The sequence below is a fragment of the Dendrobates tinctorius genome, unplaced genomic scaffold (genome assembly GCF_039654945.1).
Source record: "Dendrobates tinctorius isolate UK_male_01 unplaced genomic scaffold, ASM3965494v1 ptg000111l, whole genome shotgun sequence".
NCBI classification, from domain to species: domain Eukaryota; kingdom Metazoa; phylum Chordata; class Amphibia; order Anura; family Dendrobatidae; genus Dendrobates; species Dendrobates tinctorius.
This window is the reverse complement of record NW_027361779.1, coordinates 42,661,023-42,680,518: the sequence shown is the minus strand read 5'-3', so window position 1 is coordinate 42,680,518 and position 19,496 is coordinate 42,661,023. Positions and strand designations below refer to the sequence as shown.

Genomic DNA, 19,496 nt, shown 5'->3' with positions numbered 1-19,496 from the left:
AATTTTTATTTTTCTGCACAGTTTATAAAAAAATCACAGCCAGACAATTTTTACAGACAGATTGGAAAACCATAATAAATCATTGGGATTTATAAGTGATACCCATTTGCAGCCCATAATACTGACATGAAGACATCAGCTGCATTCACTGTAAACTTTAAAATGATGATTACAGTCAAAATAATCTGTAAGTTTCAAAAAAATCACAGACACCTTACATTTATTTTTATGGACAGAGAAAAAAATTGCCTTTTTACTGACTGTCCTGGAATTTCTGGACAGCTGGCAACCCTGCCCAGTATTATTATTTTTCTTAAATCATATTTTGAAAAACATTTGTGTACTATATACAGATGTTCTACAGCACTGCAATGTATAGCGAAAATCACGGTCTCCTATGAAAATCAGCTACAGGCTGGCTTTCACAGGAGCTCCATAATGACAGGCACGTCATGGCACCCCAGAATCACGGCATGGGTGTACTGATGGGGGCATAAAATGAATCACACCCTTGCAGAAATTGACAGCGGCATTTAACAAGTTGTCGGCCATGGGTGTAGCTTAACATCATCTGCCGGGAACAATGTGGGCTCAGCCTGCGAGCTCACACCAAGTCAGGGACCTGACATATGACGTAACTGTAGGTTATATATTGGGAAGGGGTTAGAAATCTTTATAAGGAATGAGCTGGACAGATCTGTGGGAAAACATTTCTCTGGACAGGAACATAGTGTGACAGATTTAAAAGTCTTAATACTGAAAGGTCATTTTAAGGATACCAGAGAGGCAAAAATCTGTGAATTCAAGCCGATGAGAATGTTCAGGTCTTTGACACTAGGAGTCAATTTAACATCTGGATTTATGACTCAATGGATGGACACAGTTCACACCTCCTCAAAACGGACTCCTGATCACTAAACCATCACTCCCACCACCTCTCCACTTGTAAGAAAAAATATAATTTGATTCATTGGCGTATCTTTAGTAGGCATCACCCCATCTTCTCTATGCACAAATGTTCTTCAAGAGGGGTTACCTGCATATCAAATGTCCTGTTGTAAAGCCTCTTAAATGTTGGCTCTTTTCTCAGTAATTCATTTGTAAACTAGCCTGAAGAAGGAGCCTTGGTGCTTTGAGAGCCTACAAATATAAATTTTCTGGTTAGCCAATAAAGGTATTTACAACGGAAATATAATTTTTTTATGGCTCTTAGAAGAAAGGTAGGAAAAAATCAAAAGTTCAAAACCAAAAATTTCCTACAGAGGCAAAGGGGTTAACAATAGCTTAAATTAATGTAATTCCTTTCACGAGTCGAAAATCTGCTGAGCTGTCCAAAATCTGAAATCTCCCACAGTCCTTGTCCTTATTGTGAGACCATCATCAGACCACTTTTGTTATCATATAATAAAATTAATTACATTTTTTTCTCAATAGTCAATATTTAGTGAAGAATATACATTTTGGAGGTAGTGTGAACTGAACCCTACAATGCACATATTACAAAATACTGAACCCTACAATGCACATATTACAAAATACTGGTAAATTCAAACATGTACAGGACAAGGATTTTACTTTTTTATTCTTTTTTTTTTTTCAAAATCGCTATTTAATCTGAACCCAAATCCAAGCATAATCAGTTGTCTGATTGTCAATGTGAAGAAGGTCACTAGGTTTCTAGGTGTTGTGAAGTTATACATATATAGTATATAACAATTACTACACACTGGAGTGAGCGTCCATTCAGCTGAACCATTTTTTGTTTCTTTCAGGTATTGGAGATGAGACCCTACAAATTTTTCTTTCACAAAGTGAAAATGAATTTGACCACTTTGATGAAAAGGATGATTTACTAAAAGATGGTATTACTTCCGTACAACTATTTGTCTTATTCTCTTCTACTACATTCTCATTTCATTTACAATCTGTTAAAGCCAAGAAATAAAGTATTGTGCTTCACAAAAATGTTAACCTGCGAAACAATGTGCTAAAGTTTGCGGAGTTCACTGCCTACATGTAAAGTAAAGCTATTTCATGCAGGATAAAAAGTAAACGTCAATAAAAATTTCACCGAAGGTATAATTAGGATACTATTCAGATTTCCTATTTTCTTTTTTCCCTTTCTACCTTTCTTATAAATTGAAAGAGCTTGATATTGAAAGGAAGTGAAATTTGATCTTCTTAGAACATCTTTAGTATATATATTTTTTTTTTTAAAAAGTGTACTCTTAATGTTGAAAATGACCCTTGTGCTAAAAGTCTGGGAGAAATAATAGTAAAATCTGTCCTTTGTTATATTTCCATTCTAAAGAGTAAATGACAAAATGTGATACATCTATTTATACAGATAGTCCTGGGCTTATAACTTCTAGAAATGTTGATGCAATTTATCAATGACCTGTGTTTTGACGCTTTCCCGGTATAACAACCAGAACCTTCTACATGTACTTTTGTATTTTAGATGGTTGTGATGACTATGATGAAGCATTTTATCGCATGAAAGAGGCAAATAAACATTCATATCTAAATGATATCCAGCAAAAGACAGAGAAAGCTGCTGATGAGCTAGAGGAGCTCAAGAAAAACCAAAGAGCTATAAAGAATGAGGTAAACCTCCAATAAGCTGCAAAGAAAAATTGGAGCTGATTTCTTTGATCGTTGGATTAAACAATTTATCTCATGCTGCGTTCTTTATAGAAAAGTCCTGCATATGTTTAGGTTAAACTAATTTATTTTAGAAAGCATCACTAATAGGAGAATTCATCACTTTCACGAATATCTTTACCACATCATTGGGCATTAAAAAAAAATGATAAATATGAACTATTCAGTTTTTTTCCTTCTTCAAAATGTTAACTAGCAAATAAAGAAATATTGCTGGCCATGCACATTAGAAAAAGGTCGTGCTGATTTTGGTGGCATTGACTGATGTTTATGTGTGGGTTTTTCCCTTAATGTCAGATGTCAGAGAGAGGGATTAAATAATTTGGATTTCAACGTGTCCAATTATTCGTTCTCATGAGAAATTACCTACTATCAGAGGTGTCTGGCAGTCACTTTTTACCCTGTCACTTATTACTATCTGTGGGAAAAAAACACACACACACAAACATGTAAGAGGACGAAGTAACAGCTGTCAGCTAAATGAGCCTATGAATAAATCTGAAACCCCTATAAGAACTGAAATGGTTGATATTTATTGGCCTATACTTTTAAATATACCTCATTTTTTTGGACAATAGGACATAAAACCTTACTATAAGGGTTCGTGCTAACGATCAGGAATAGCAGCGTTTTGGATGCAGTGCACTTGTACTGGGACGTACAGTACAAGAACAGTGGATGCGGGTTTATGACGTAGCATGTCAATTTCTGGCGCAGAGACACATGTCTCCGCAACAGAAATGGCCACAATAGATATGTATTGGATGCTGTTAATCCGCATTGTTCAGTGAACACATTTGGATTTTACCTGTGTGATTAGAGCATAGTGCTTTGGACACAGCGAAAATACGCTGCTTCCAAAGTGCTGCTACTTCCTGGTCGTGGGAACGTAGCCTAAGATGTAGCCCTGGTTTAGACAGCATGAGGTAAGAAGTACATATTTCCTACGAGTAAAACTTCACTGGCAATGTAAACAAGTGGAGGACTCAATACCACTAATTTTAATGCACTAATGTAAAATAGGGAGGTATTACATCTATTGTTTCTCTGCAGCATTGTGTATTATACATACAGTTAGGTCCAGAAATATTTGGACAATGTCATGCTGGAGAGTCACCACCTGGCTATAAAGCAGGAATTTAAAACCAATGCTTCCTGAAGAGTTTTGTTTCCCTGGCCTATCCCCTGCCTGCAGTGGATGCATTAGGCAGCTCCTACCTCCACACTTTGCCTAAGCTTTGGTACTGCTGCAGTTCCTCTCCAGCCAATTGGAGAGTATCACACCCTAATAAAGCTTCCAGCTTTCTGCTGAAAGCTGCTAGATATACCTTAGTGTTTCTGTGGCTAGGTGTGCATCATCTGTTCTTGTTTTGTTTAGTGAATTCCTGTTTTGACCCTGGCTTATTTCTGACTATTCTTATGGACAGTGATTTTGTCCTTGATGTGACCTCTCAGCTCTGACCCTACTTGGCCACCATTCCTACCTCTGGACAGCAGCCATTCCATGGTATCATTTCACTGGGTCCTATTGTTAAACCAGATCCCTGTACTGGGGTTAAAATGGGTTTAAGGGTACTGAGATTTCTCGTGAGTCTTCCAGATGGAGTGGCTTGTGCCAAGTTTGTCCAAGGCAGCCTTTTCAGCCTGTGACCTCAGTCAGACGTTACAAGCTCCTGCTATAGAGTTGATGCAGGTTCAACGGACCAAACTTTCTGTACAAGAGGGATAGTGAAGCTATAGAGAAATCAAGTTGTTGTATTTTAGAAGCAAAGGACATTATATTCACCAGTGCCCAATGAGGCCAGAAAACTCCAGCAGCTAGGGTTAGTTGGAGAGATGAGTTCATCCTGACCTGGGGAGAGAGATCTTTCTCCACAGCAGCCCATTTAGACTCCCCCACCAACTTCATCCACCATGGTTCTTTAAATTCAGCTCCCTACACAGAAGCTGGATCATCCCCTGGTTATTACTTCCATAGCCGGACAACTTCTGGTAGAGCCTGTCTGATATATCACGCTGCCAACTGGAGTCCAGAATTCCGAAAGAATTTCTTTCTACGTGCTACCTAAATCTGTAAACTCTTTTTTTCTGTGTCATCCATAGTTGAGTTTACATGCGCCAGTTGTAGACTGGTCCACAAACCAAGTGCTTCAATGAGGACCGTTTTCTGCCACCAACTGCCTTACCAAGGTCTTGCCCAAGTCTCCGCCTTCCGTCTTTTGTGAAAAGAAAGCACGAGTCTTGGGGTGGCATAGACTTTGCTATTGTCCTATTGATCTGCAGTCTGGCGTCTCTCCAGCCCAGTGACGTGTGTATCCTTTATCCCTGCTAGAGTCTCGTGCCATGTCAGAATACATCCAAGAGAACCCAGCCAAGGTATTCATCCGTAAGTGCGCTTCTTCTGCCAGTGCCGGCTTCTTCTTTGTGTCTAAGAAGGATGGTTCCCTACATCCCTGTATAGACTATTGGGGCCTTGACAAGACCTCTATTAAGCAAAAGTATCGCCTGTTGTGAACTTTCTTGATCTGACTTCTGAGTCGGGGCTCCCTCTGGTGGTTTCTGTGGGTAGTGGAGCTGGTTGTGTTGATGGAAGTCTATCACCTGAAGACGATGATTGGAAGTCAGGGGTTACAGACTGGGAGGATTTAAGTTAGCAAGCTTCCTTCAGTTGCTGCTGGTTATTTGGTTTCGTGTCCTGTGCATTGTGAAGTCTGCTTTTTCCCCTCCTTGGTCTTGCATCATTCAGATAAGTTATTTGTTTGCTGGAATCTTTTGCATTTGATATAGTTTTTGCCTTTCTCTTGCTTTCTGCTTTGCTGAGTGGGTTCAGCATTATTCCCTGCTGGGATTTGTGCTGGACCCCGCTCATATGTCACAGCTTATGTCATTCTGTTCAGTATTGCTAATTCCCTGTTATATTAGTATCTTTTGCTTTGCTTCCAGTTCACACCAGAATGCTGATCTAGTGGGGGAAAGGTCTTGTGGCCTCATTGTTTTTGTATATCAGACGTGTTGGATTTTTTAGGGTTTTATGTGATTGCAGACAGTATCTTTTCTGTCCTGTCCTATCTAGACAGTTTAGGCCCCATCATTTGCTCACTCTATTTTCTGCCTGCGTTTGTGCCTCATCTTGTCTCACCGACAATATATGTTTGGGGGCTATCTAATCCTTTGGAGTTCTACTCCGGGGCAGTTTAGCTTTCCGCTTTCTTGCTTTAGGCTTAGTTAACTCTTTGGCTGTAACGAGGCATCTAGGGCATCGTAGGCATGTCCCACGGCTAATGCTGGTTGTGTTGTTAGGTTTAGGGGTCTGCAATGCGCTCAGTTACCAACCTTTCTGGTTTCTTGGTTGCTTAGCTATTTCCCCGGTAATCCTCCTCGGTGACCGAATCATAACAATCTCCTGCCCCAGATTTCAGAACTATTTGACAGAATCCATGGGGTAAAGAGTTTCACTAAATTGCATCTAAGACAGGCTTATAACTTGATCTGGGTCCGCAAGGGTGACGAATGGAAGACGGCCTTTAATACCCATGATGATCACTACGAGTATCTCACCATGCACTTTGGTCTGTGCAATGTGCCCTCTGTTTTTCAGGAATTCGTTAATAACATCTTCAGGGACATTCTCTATGTTTCTGTGGTCGTGTACTTGGAAGACATCCTGATATTCTCCCCTGGTCTTCCTACTTGTAGAAGACACATACGTCAGGTTCAACAGCGTCTATGCAAGAACAAATGGTTTACCAAATTGTCCAAATGTGTCTTCAAAAAATCCTTCTTATCATTCCTCATCTATATTGTTTTCAGTCAGTGTCTCAAAATGGATCCTGAGAAGGTTTCTGCTGTTCTATCCTAGCTTCATCCTCAAGGCATTCGTGCCATCCAGCTGTTCATGGGTTTAGCCAACTCCTACAGGCAATTTATTTCTCATTTCTCATGTCTCATGGTATCCATCTCTGCTTTAACAAAGAAAGTGGGCTGATTCGGTTCTGGTCTGAGTCGGCCATGTCATCTTTCCAACACTTGAAAGAGGCCTTTGAGATAGCGCCGGTGCGGCACCACCCTGATCCTAACATGCGGTTTGGCTTGGAAGTAGATACCTCCTCTATCGGTGCTGGGGCAGTCTTTTGAAAATTACATCCTTGGGGAAATCATTCACTGGTGTTTTTTTCTCTAAACTGTTTTCACCAGCAGACCAAAACTATACTTTTGGGTTCATGAAATACTGCTCATTAAGATGACGCTTGAAGAATGGCAATATCTACTGTAAAGGTGCCAGCGTTTCAGTAATAATATACACCAACTATAAGACACTAACTTTTTGCAGTCCACCCAACAGTTAAATCCTCATCAAGCAACAGCTCAAGTTAGCTACAGTAAAGGTCCTGGCAAAGTATCATAAAAGAGGAAACCCAGCGTTTGGTGACATTCATGGCTTCCAGACTACAGACAGCCATTGCCTGCAAAGGATTCTCTACAAAGTATTAAAAATGAGCATTTTATTTGTGATAAAGTTAATTTGTCCAATTACATTTGAGCCCCGGAAATGAGGCGGCTTTGTGGAAAAATGGGTGCAATTCATAAGGGCTCTTTCAGATGTTCTTGATAATCTGTCATGATGCAATGCATGGACTGGCATGGGTCAGGAGATGTGCGGCCAATGTGTGCATTGCAATCTGACATAGGACCGATTATCACGATCTTCTGAAAGAGCCCCAAAAATTTCACAAGATATTTTAGTTCAACCCCGTTAATTAAACCTGAAAGTCTACACTTCAATTTCAACTCATTTATTTTATTTTAAATAAAAAATAGTGGCATGCAGAGCCCAAATCACGAAGATTCGCTCCATGTCCAAATATTTTGTATTTAACTGTATATAGCTGTACAACATACAGAGTGAGTACACTCTCTGCAGCTCACACATATTCAAAACACAGCTCCATGTACAGTACACAAACGCAGCTCTACTACGTAGGGTGTAATGATTGCAATCACAGCGGTTGTGACCTCAACTAGGCATGTGCCGGTGAGGGGCACGCCAACCCCAACTCAAACTTCAACTGGATGTGCGTCCACCACATTCAGCTGGAGTGTATTGCGGCACAGGGGTCCGTGTGCTGCAATACACGCTGCTGGCCAGAGAACAGCAGCTGATGCCGATATGTATGTGACTGGGGGAGCATCGAAGTAATCTCATCTGCTCCCGTCGCTTCAAAGCTGAAGTGAGGTGCCGGCTTCAGAATAGGATGTCGCACATTGGGGAAGTGGAGGGAAGTGAGTAGAATCATTTTTTTTTCTATGCATTAAAGAACAGCAGCAGAATGAGGGACATATACCGGGATAAGGGATATATATACCATGGAGGGGCCTTGGAAAAGGGACATATATACCAGGATGGGGCCTAGGATCAGGGACACACGTACCAGATGGGGCCCAGAATAAGGATAAGGGACATATATGCCAGGATGGGGGATCTATATCCCAGGATGGTGCCCAGGATAAGGTACATAAATTCCAGCATGGGGAACATATATACCAGTGTGAGCCCAGGATGGAGAATATATATAACAGGATGGAGCCCAGGATTGGAAACATATAAACATACAGCTCTGGCAAAAATTAAGAGACCACTGCACAGTTTTATAAAAATCAGCTTCTCTACATGTCTGACAGCCATTCCATTCCAGTGTCAGTTGTATTCCAACCAGAGTACACCTCATTCTACTTTATGTGCTTCTAATTAGGTGATCACCTGAACCAAATCTTATTTATTGAAGGAAAGTATAAAAAACCCTGCTGTGGTGTTCACAATCCTCTTGCAATAGGGCAAGCTGGATAATAATAATCTTTATTTTTATATAGCGCTAACATATTCTGCAGCGCTTTACAGTTTACACACATTATCACTGTCCACAATGGGGATCACAATCTAAATTCCCTATCAGTATGTCTTTGGAATGTGGGAGGAAACCGGAGAACCCAGAGGAAACCCACGCAAACACGGGGAGAACATACAAACTCCTTACAGATTCAAACCCAGGACTCCAGCGCTGCAAGGCTGCAGTTTTATCCACTGAGCCACTGTGCTGCCGGAAAACAAGTGCTAGTAATATCCCAAAAGTAATAGGAATGAAAAAATAACTTTTAACCATGCCAAAGGAGTTGAAAAGAAAAGTATTGAGTGGGGAAAAGAAGGACGATGGAGCCTCTCCTACTTGCAATACAGCAATGTCCAGAAATAAAAGGGGTAAAAATTGGGAAGCAAAATTACAAGACTGCGGCCTTCGCCGATGATTTACTCATCATAATGACGAAACCACATAGGAGCTTTCCAGTTCTCAAAAGACTACTAGATGAATACGGCAGTGTCTCAAACTTTAAGGTGAATGTGTCTAAATCGGAGGCATTAGACCTAAACGTCCCAGCCCACACCCTTGGCAAACTGAAAAAGGAATATCCGTTCACCAGGCCCAAAAATTATATTACGTATTTAGGAGTTAAAATAGGTGTAACAACCCTGCTGGCATCACTGCATGGCCTCCCATCCCCCGCACACCAACTTACTTTCGGCTTCAAGCCATGCTGTGAATTGTGTCTGTTGCCAGCTCTGTGCCTCTGCTCTCCATGTTTCCAGACTGTGTGTATAGGGGGGCGGCGCCTGAACGCTCTGGTTCTTATGCAGTCAGGGTGCACCTGTGTAATCTGTCCCTGACCAATCACCTGGAGCCCTTGACTATTTACTTTCGCCACTCCCACTGAAACATTGCCTGTGCAATGTCTAAACTCAGTTAGCTCCTTGCTGCTGAGCTAGCCAGGCCCTGTCCTATGTCTTGCCTTCTCTGAAGGCTCTTAGTCTGTATTCCTGTGTCTCGGTACCTTGCCTAGCATTTCTCTGTCTGCCTGCCAGGAGGCAGAATATCCTGGTCCTTGAGTCTTGTTCCCAGTGCCTTGTCTGTTCTCTGCCCGCCTGCCAGGAGGCTGAATGTCCTGGTCCTTGTGTCTTTGTCCCTGTCTCTCTGTCTGAACTCAGTCTTACCTTTGTCTATCAGTCTCTCTTTCTCCTTGTCCGTGGCTCCCTTCCTTGCTGTGTCTTTCCTTGTGTCCTCCCTGTCTGTGCGTCTGCACTCTCGCAGCTTTGTCTGTGCGTCTGCACTCTCGCAGCTTTGTCTGTGCGTCTGCACTCTCGCAGCTTTATCTGTGCGTCTGCACTCTCGCAGCTTTATCTGTGCGTCTGCACTCTAGGCGCTCTGTCTGCATGGCTCCTGCTGCCGCTGCAGAGCCTCTTGCTGCAGCTTCTCACCACAGACCTTGTGGTTCAGCTTTGCTCCATTCCTGCTGCCGCTGCAGAACCTCTTGCTGCAGCTTCTCTCCACAGACCTTGTGGTTCTGCTTTGCTCCAGTCCTGCTGCCGCTGCAGAACCCCTTGCTGCAGCTTCTCTCCACAGACCTTGTGGTTCTGCTTTGCTCCATTCCTGCTGCCGCTGCGGAACCTCTTGATGCAGCTTCTCTCCACAGACCTTGTGGTTCAGCTTTGCTCGACTCCTCCTGCCGCTGCAGAACCTCTTTCTGCAGCTTCTCTCTCCACTCCTGCCTTCACCTGCACCTCCTTTGTGAACAGGTCCAAACCTGTTCCTTCATATTCCACTCCTGCCTGCCTGCATCCATACCCGCACCTCCTGTCTGAACAGGTCCAAACCCGTTCCTCCATATTCCACGCCTGCCTGCATCCATACCTGCACCTGCTGTGTGAACAAGTCCCTACCTGTTCCTTCTCAAGCCGTGCCCGCCTGTCCTGTGTCTCAAGCCGTGCCCGCCTGTCCTGTGTCTCAAGCCGTGCCCGCCTGTCCTGTGTCTCAAGCCGTGCCCGCCTGTCCTGTGTCTCAAGCCGTGCCCACCTGTCCTGTGTCTCAAGCCGTGCCCGTTTGCCCAGTGTCTCCAAGCCACGCCTGCTTGCCCTGTATCTGTCGTACCTTCTTGCCCTGTGTCTCAGTCTGCCTGTCAGTCACACCTGTCCAAGTGACTTGTCTCCAAGTGGGATCAGCAGCCACAGCCAGACACCACCCTGGAGTGGCACCCGACAGCTATCTGCCGCACAAGCCTGACCTCACCATCAGAGGCTCCAGTGAAGACCAAGGTAGCTGTCGCAGTCACGCCCCTTCCAGGGTAGTCTGGTCTGTGGCACAGTGGGGCCACAACCCCCGGCTCGCGCCATTCAGCCAAGGCGTGAGCGTGACAATAGGTAGAACAGAAAAAGAATTGATAAAGTACAATTATGATCCATTGATAGAACACGCAGTAACTACAACTGGAGCATGGAGAGATTCGTTCCTATCATGGACAGGGAGAAAAAATCTTCTAAAGAGTCTGATATTACCAAAATTCACCTATATGTTCCAAATGCTACCTATCCAGGTACCAGATTCCTATTTGGCTAGAGTTAACTCCCTTTTTTCCAAATATATGTGGAACAAGATGAAACCACGAATAGCTTTTCACACGCTGACCCTGCCAAGGGCAAGGGGGGAATGGGTGCCCCTGACATAAGAAAGTACTATTATGCCTCACAAGACAAGCAATGGGTGGCAATAGAAAAGGAGCTCTCACCCCAACCCATCTGACAGCTCTTATTGACCTATTCTGGAGGGACCCCCCTTCCTCCCTCTCCAAATTTACTTACACGCTCTTTGCTAAAGGTGTGGGCAAAAGCATACAACATTCTGATGATCCCCCTCATCACCAATATTAACGCTATGAGACATTTTAGCTCATTCCCTTGTCACATCGACTGAAGAAGCTCTACCGGGACTGAAAATTACAATAGACCAGCTGCTTACAGACGGAATGCTCCCACCACTCCAAGACCTGTGCAAATTGCCCGGGCTAGCAAATATCAATTTTATACAATATTCCACAATAAAAAAGACATTGGAAAGAATACACTATTACGCAGACTTAACGCGCAAACCCACATCCTTCGAGACTCTATGCTCCAAATCAAACAAACCCACAAAAATACTATCCGTTATATACCATGAGCTACTTCTTGTGAAACATTGCCTTAAGCGGGCCTATATAGCAAAGTGGGAAAATGACCTAGGCTACACATTTTCTCAAGAACAGGTACTTCATATATATAAACATTCCCACGGTCCGACTAAATGTGTTAAAACCCAAGAAAACTCCTATAAGATAGTGTCCAGATGGTACATCATGCAAACACAATACCAGGCCTGGCGGGTGAATCATCACACGAAATGCTGGAGATGTGGTACTGGAGATGGCAACTACCTCCATTTATGGTGGTCCTGTCCAGTTATAAAACGCTTCTGGGCACTCACTGAAAATGTCATTCAAGAGGTAATTGGAAAGACAGTGACCCTAGCGCCTGAAACATCACTATTGAATTTTCCGGTGTGGCCGGGTAACAAGAAATTATCCATATTAGTCCACAACATAATAGCTGCAGCCAAACTTTTAATACCCACTTATTGGAAAACTGAGAATAACCCCACACGCCAGCTATTGCTCTATAAGATAGATCAACTCTATGAAGACTCAACAGTGAAGACTCATCCCCCCCTCCATCCCTTCTCACTCTTTGTCTGTCCTATTTCTCTTCTCTTACTCTAACTTTCTCTTAATTGGTTCGCTGTTGACCCAGATAGCTATATTGAAAAGGCCAAGTGTTGGATTGAACCTGGGACTCTTAGTTCGATACTATGCATTATGGTATTTTGAATTCTTCAGTTGTCAAAACACTTTCTTCAATTTGGCTGCATAATGCTAGTCATAAGTAAATGACATTCACTACAATGGTTTTGACTAGCCAACTATATGTATGTATATATGTTAAGCGCTGAAACTTGAAAATGTAATACTGTTCTATTACATTTGATGTTATGCTTTAAAAATTTAATAAAAAGAACATTGAAAAGAAAAAGAGTGGGGAAAAGAAGGGCTGAATTCTGGCTTTACTAGCAGAGGGATACAGTGAGTGTCTTGTTGCATCCATCCTTAAAATTTCTAAGATGGCAGTCCATTACAACAAGGTCAAGCAGCAGACATTGGGGACAACAAAGCTACAGACCAGCAGAGGGCGAAAACGACTCTCCACTGGCCGGGATGACCATCATCTTATTCGAATGTCACTCAGAAACCGCAGGAGGACATCAAGTGACCTACAAAAGGAATGGCCAATGGCAGCTGGGTTGAAGTGCACGGCAAGGCTCCTAGAGGCAGGGCTCAAGTTATGTAAAGGTACAAAAAAGCCTTTCCTCGATGAGAAGAAAAGGAGAGCCAGGCTGAAATTTGCCAAAGGCCATAAGGATTGGACCATAGAGGACTGGAGTAAGGTAATCTTCTCTGGTGAGTCTAATTTTCAGCTTTGCCCAACACCTGGTCATCTAATGGTTAGACGGAGACCTGGAGAGGCATACAAGCCACAGTTTCTTGCACCCACTGTGAAATTTGGTGGAGGATCGGTGATGATCTGGGGATGCTTAAGTGAGGCTGGAATTAGGCAGGTTAATCTTTACGAAGGATGTATGAATCACGCCGCATACAACGTTTTCCTGGAAAAACAGATTCCTTCAGCTCAGGCAATGTTCCCCAACTCTGAAGACTGGTTTTTCCAGCAGGACAATGCGTCATGCCACACAGCTAGGTCAATCAATGTGTGGATGACATCAAATCCTTGTCATGTCCAGCCCAATCTCCAGACCTGAACCTCATTGAAAACCTCTGAAATGTAATCAAAGGGAAGATGGATAGCCACCAGCCGTCAAACAAAGAAGTGCTTACATTTTTGTACCAGGAGTGGCATAAGGTCACCCAGAAACAGTGTGAAAGACTGGTGGAAAGCATGCCAAGAAACATGAAAGCTGTGATTAAAAATCATGGTTATTCCACAAAATATTGATTTCTGAACTCTTCCTGAGTTAAAACATTAGTATTGTTGTTTCAAAATGATTATGAACTTGTTTTCTTAGCATTATTTGAGGTCTGCAAGCACAGCATTTTTTTGTTATTTTGACCATTTCTCATTTTCTGAAAATAAGCATAAAATTTAGTGCTTGGAAATTCGAAGACATGTTGTCAGTAGTTTATAGAATAAAAGAGCAATTTACATTTTACTCAAAACTATACCTATAAAGAGAAAAATCAGACAAACTGAAAATTTTGCAGTTGTCTCTTAATTTTTTCCAGAGCTGTATATAACATGACATGCAGTATATGTATACACCAAGATCAGGGGCATATATATACTAGAATGGGCCTAGGATGGGGGACATATACAGTTGTGTTAAAAGGTATTTGCCCCCTTGCTGATTTCCTATTCTTTTGCGAGTTTTTCACACTTAAATGTTTCAAATCACCAGACAAATTTAAATATTAGACAAAGATAACACAAGTGAGCACAAAATGCAGTTTTTAAATGAAGGTCTTTATTATTAAGGAAAAAGAAATCCAAATCTACAAGACCCTGTGTGAAAACGTGATTGCCCCCTAAGCCTAATAACTGGTTGGGCCACCCTTAGCAGCAAAAACTGCAGTCAAGCTTTTGAGATATCTGGCAATTAGTCTTTTACAATGCTCTGGAGGAATTTTGGCCCACTCATCTTTGAAAAAATATTGTAATTCAGCCACATTGGAAGGTTTCCATGCATGAACCTCCTTTTTAAGGTCATGCCACAGCATCTCAATCGGATTCAGGTCAGGACTTTGACTAGGCCACTTCAAAGTCTATTTTTGTTTTTCTTAAGCCATTCAGAGGTGGACTCGCTGGTGTGTTTTGGATTATTGTCCTGCTGCATAACCCAAGTACTCTTCAGGTTGAGGTCACGAACACATGGCCAGACATTTTCCTTCAGGATTTTTTGGTAGACAGCAGAATTCATGGTTCAATTTACCACAGCAAGTCTTCCAGGCCCTGAAGCAGCAAAACAACTCTAGACCATCACACTACCACCACCAAATTCTACTGTTGGTATGCTGTTCCTTTTCTGAAATGCTGTGTTATTTCTACGCCAGATGTAATGAGACATACATCTTCCAAAAAGTTCAAATTTTGTTTTGTCAGTCCACAAAATATTTTCCCCAAAGTCTTGGGGATCATCAAGATGCTTTCTGGCAAAACTAAGATGAGCCTTTATGTTCATATTGCTCAGCAATGGTTTTCGTCATGGAATTCTGTCATGCAGGCCATTTTTGTCTCCTTCTTATGGTGGAGTCATGAACACTGACCTAAACTGAGGCAAGTGAGGCCTGCAGTTCCATGGATGTTGTTGTAGGGTCTTTTGTGACCTTTTGGATGAGTTGTCGCTACGCTCTTAGGGTTATTTTGGTCAGCCTGCCACTCCTGGGAAGGTTCACCACTGTTCCATTTTTTTTCCATTTGTAGATAAATGGCTCTCACTGTGGTTCGCTGGAGTCCTAAAGCTTGAGAAATAGCTTTATATCTTTTTCCAGACTGATAGATCTCAATTACTTTGTTTCTCATTTGTTTAAGAATTGATTGCGGCATGATGTTTAGCTTTTAAGGATCTTTTGGTCTACTGTACTTCGTCAGGTGGGTGATTTCTTGATTGAGAACATGTGTTGCAGAATTCAGGCCTGCGTGTAGCTAGGGAATTTGAACTCCGCTTCCCAAAGATGTGATAAACCACAGAAAATTTATGTTTTAAGGGAGGCAGTCACTTTTTCACACAGGGGCCTGTAGGCTTGGATTTCTTTTTTCCTTAATAATAAAGACCTTCATTTAGAACTGTATTTTGTGTTTACTTGTGCTAACTTTGTTTAATATTTAAATTTGTTTGGTGGTCTGAAGCTCTTAAGTGTGACAAACAGTCAAAAAATTATTAAATCAAGAAGGGGCAAACACTTTTTCACACAACTGTATAGCAGGATGGAGTCCAGGATGGGGGACATTATTATATAATGGGGAGGGGCAACTCAGTCATATGTCCTTTATCAGATTTACAACGCTAAAAGGGCCCATACATCTGACCAACATGGTGTGTGTGGTGGGGGGCAGGTCTAAATTTTGCACTAGTTATGCCACTGTCTACTACATATACAGACAGCTCTGCCAGACATAGCATATAATTTTTAAAAAATTGTATCTTAATGAACTGTGTGTGGCATACCTCAGGAAAAGGTCCCAATATATACACGAAAAAAAGGGATAAACCTAGCATAAAGCATACATATTCACACCTAATGAATATTCGTTGGCTAAAATTTAATAACGCATGATCATTTTAGCCAACCAATAATTCAATGAAATGATCTTTTACCAGCTGATTATTCCTTCAACATTTGTTTAACCATAAACCAATTTATATTCAATGTGTATGTCCATCTGAAGGCTACAGATGTGGTGGAATATTTATACACATACAGTATATTGTACACATTTTTAGTTTACTTTCTTGTTTCTATCTCCTTGTTTACCTTACATAGGTGATGCACTGGTGTAGTAAAGTAGACAAATCTTGTGTTGAAAGACTTGTCCGATGTCAAAATCCCCCATACTTGGTTGCTCAGGTAAGAATGTACAAATAAGTTAGAAAGACAATATTTTAAGACATATTTTAATTTACTGTTGCATGTGTTATTGGTGCCACAACTGGTACATAGATTAAAAAAAAAGATCTAGGTTGTATTTCATTTACAGTGATACATGTGTCCTCTGGTCTAGATTTTGGAAATGGCGTTGGTCATGATCAGTTGTTTCTCCAAAGCTGAAAACATGAATGACCTCCAGAAAATGTCTTCTGTAAATGAGAAATCAGAAAGTAGGGCGAATACCAGACTTCAGCCCTCTCCTGTAAGCAAGCCATCTCCATCAAAGAGAGGTGAGAAACGCTGCCCATTTTTTAATGATAGTGTGATAGTTATTCTGATATATCTACAATTCATTAGAATACTGTCAGATAAGCTTTTAGTACAGCAATTTATGTAAGTTTGCAATGATATATATATAATAAAAGCAATTTTTTTCTGTGCAAAAATATTAGGTATAAGAGAATCTACTGATAAGGTTGACAGAGCAAGATGGAAGAACATACAATATAAAATTGGCGAGACCAGCAAATTTGTTGAAATGATACATCAGTAAGTGTTCATGAAGAATATTAACAGGTCTGCATGACAAATCAGTGCATGCAATATTACTGCTAAAATCACATACAGTGGGTACGGAAAGTATTCAGACCCCTTTTTCACACTTTTTTTCATTGCAGCCATTTGGTAAACTCAAAAAAGTTCATTTTTTCTCATTAATCTACACTCTGCACCTCATCTTGATGGAGGAAAAAAACATAAATGTAGAAATTGTTGCAAATTTATTAAAAATACCCTGAAATATCACATGGTATTAAGTATTCATACCCTTTGCTCAGTAGAAGCACCCTTTTGAGCTAGCACAGCCATAAGACTTATTGGGAATAATGCAGCAAGTTTTTCACACCTGGGGATCCTCTGCCATTCTTCCTTGCAGATCCTCCAGTTCCATCAGGTTGGATGGTGAACGTCGGGTGACAGCCATTTTCAGGTCTCTCCAGAGATGCCCAATTGGGTTTAGGTCAGGGCTCTGGCTGGGCCAGTCAAGAATGGTCACAGAGTTGTTCTGAAGCCACTCCTTTGTTATTTTAGCTGTGTGCTTAGGGTCATTGTCTTGTTGGAAGGTGAACCTTCAGCCAAGTCTGAGATCCAGAGCACTCTGGAAGAGGTTTTCATCCAGGATATCTCTGTACTTTGCCGCATTCATGTTTCCTTCAATGGAAACCAGTCATCCTGTCTCTGCAACTGAAAAACACCCTCATGGCATGATGTTCCACCACCATGTTTCACTGTTGGGATTCTATTGGGCAGGCGATGAGCAGTGCCTGTTTTTCTCCACACATACCGCTTAGAATTATCACCAAAAAAGTCTATCTTCATCTCATTAAACCAGAGAATCTTATTTCTCATAGTCTGGGAGTCTTTCATTTGTTTTTTAGCTAACTCTATGCAGGCTTTCATATGTCTTTCACCGAGGAGAGACTTCTGTTGGGCCACTCTGCCATAAAGGCCCGACTGGTAGAGGGCTGCAGTGATAGTTGACTTTGTGGAACTTTCTCCCATCTCCCTACTGCATCTGTGGAGCTCAGCCACAGTGATCTTGGGTTTCATATTTGCCTCTCTCACCAAGGCTCTTCTCCCACGATAGCTCGGTTTGGCTGGACGGCCAGCTCTAGGAAGACTTTTGGTGGTCCCAAACTTCTTCCATTTAAGGATTATGGAGGCCACTGTGCTCTTAGGAACCTTGAGTACTGCAGAAATTCTTTTGTAACCTTGGCCAGATCTGTGCCTTGCCACAATTCTGTCTCTGAGCTCCTTGGCCAGTTCCTTTGACCTCATGATTCTCATTTGGTCTGACATGCACTGTGAGCTGTGAGGTCTTATATAGACAGGTGTGTGCCTTTACAAATCAAGTCCTATCATTTTAATTAAACACAGCTGGACTCCAATGAAGGAGTAGAACCATCTCAAGGAGGATCACAAGGGAACGGATAGCATGTGACTTAAATATGAATGTCTAAGCAAAGGGTCTGAATACCTATGACCATGTGATATTTCATTTTTTTCTTTAATAAATTTGCAAAAATGTCTATATTTCTGTTTTTTTTCAGTCATGATGGGGTGCAGAGTATACATTGATGAGAAAAAATGAACTTTTTTGAATTTGCCAAATGGCTGCAATGAAACAAAGAGTGAAAAATTTAAAAGGGTCTGAATACTTTCTGTACCCACTGTATATCAATCATGAATAGCCTTGCCCATTTCCAACAAGGGGCAAACACTGAAAGCAAAGGGCTCCTGTGTGATGCATGTTTCTATGCCCACCCACTTGTACATATGCACATTTTTATTCACGTTAGGCAAAAATATATAATAGCACACATAACAAAAGTGCACATTCTAATACAATGTGCTTGCATTTAGATACTACATCCTCATACGTAGTACACATATGCACAAAAATGCACGTCTTTCTTCAATTTCGTGCTTCATTGGAGGAAAGATGACAGAATATATGGAAAGATGACAGAAAACGTGATGAGATGGCATAACATATGGGTCGCCCTCCCAGGGCTGTGGGGTACTCGGTACCGGGCCGGTCTCTCAGAGGGAGGTGTCACAGCAGCGGTGACCCGGTCCGTGGCCCTGGGCGCCCATGTAAAGGGATTGAGTGATGGGAATAAAGTTTATGAATGATTCGTGACGCCACCTGTGGTGTTCGGCAAGGGACATATTAAGCCAACGCTGCACGCAGATCCTCTGGGACTGATGATGTAGTGCAGCTGTGATGTTGTAGCCCTCTACAGGCAGGGCTGTTGGTCCCAGGGCAGTGTAGAAAGGTATTGGGGACGAGGGTGCAGTGTATGGCACAAGGATGTAGCAGTGCCGGAGAGATGGTAGGAAGAAGGCAAGGACACCACAGGGTGCAGTTTCTTTACCTTTACTTGGCAAATGCAGTCCAGGGTCCCGATTACAGATGGCACAGGAGCAGGCTAGCCTGGAAGCAACTCAGGAATGTCTCTATGCAGATAGGTTGTGTAGTCTCCTTCCTAGCGCTTAGTTGAGGTACATGCAGTACTGTGTTACACTGAAGTTCCTCCTTCTTATCTTCTCTTAGAACTACCTCATACGGCAGACAGCTGTAGCCCTCTATTTCTCTTGGCTCACCCGTCGCTGTTGTGCCTCCGAGTCTTAGGTGGGAATAGAGCATTTACAGTTTCCTATTCCTCTGGTTTCTGTTGCAGGACCTTCAGTATCCATAC

General features: G+C 42.1%; 1 protein-coding gene across 1 annotated transcript in view; it reads left to right on the top strand.

Moving 5' to 3' along the window:
• LOC141100933 (uncharacterized) overlaps nucleotides 1–19,496 on the top strand; it is a 516,918-nt gene that overhangs the window by 372,282 nt on the left and 125,140 nt on the right. The window contains exons 75-79 of the mRNA XM_073589707.1: nucleotides 1,773–1,862; nucleotides 2,462–2,607; nucleotides 16,132–16,215; nucleotides 16,370–16,526; nucleotides 16,689–16,785. Coding sequence (XP_073445808.1) covers nucleotides 1,773–1,862; nucleotides 2,462–2,607; nucleotides 16,132–16,215; nucleotides 16,370–16,526; nucleotides 16,689–16,785 — 574 coding nt within the window. The remainder of the gene's footprint in view (nucleotides 1–1,772; nucleotides 1,863–2,461; nucleotides 2,608–16,131; nucleotides 16,216–16,369; nucleotides 16,527–16,688; nucleotides 16,786–19,496) is intronic.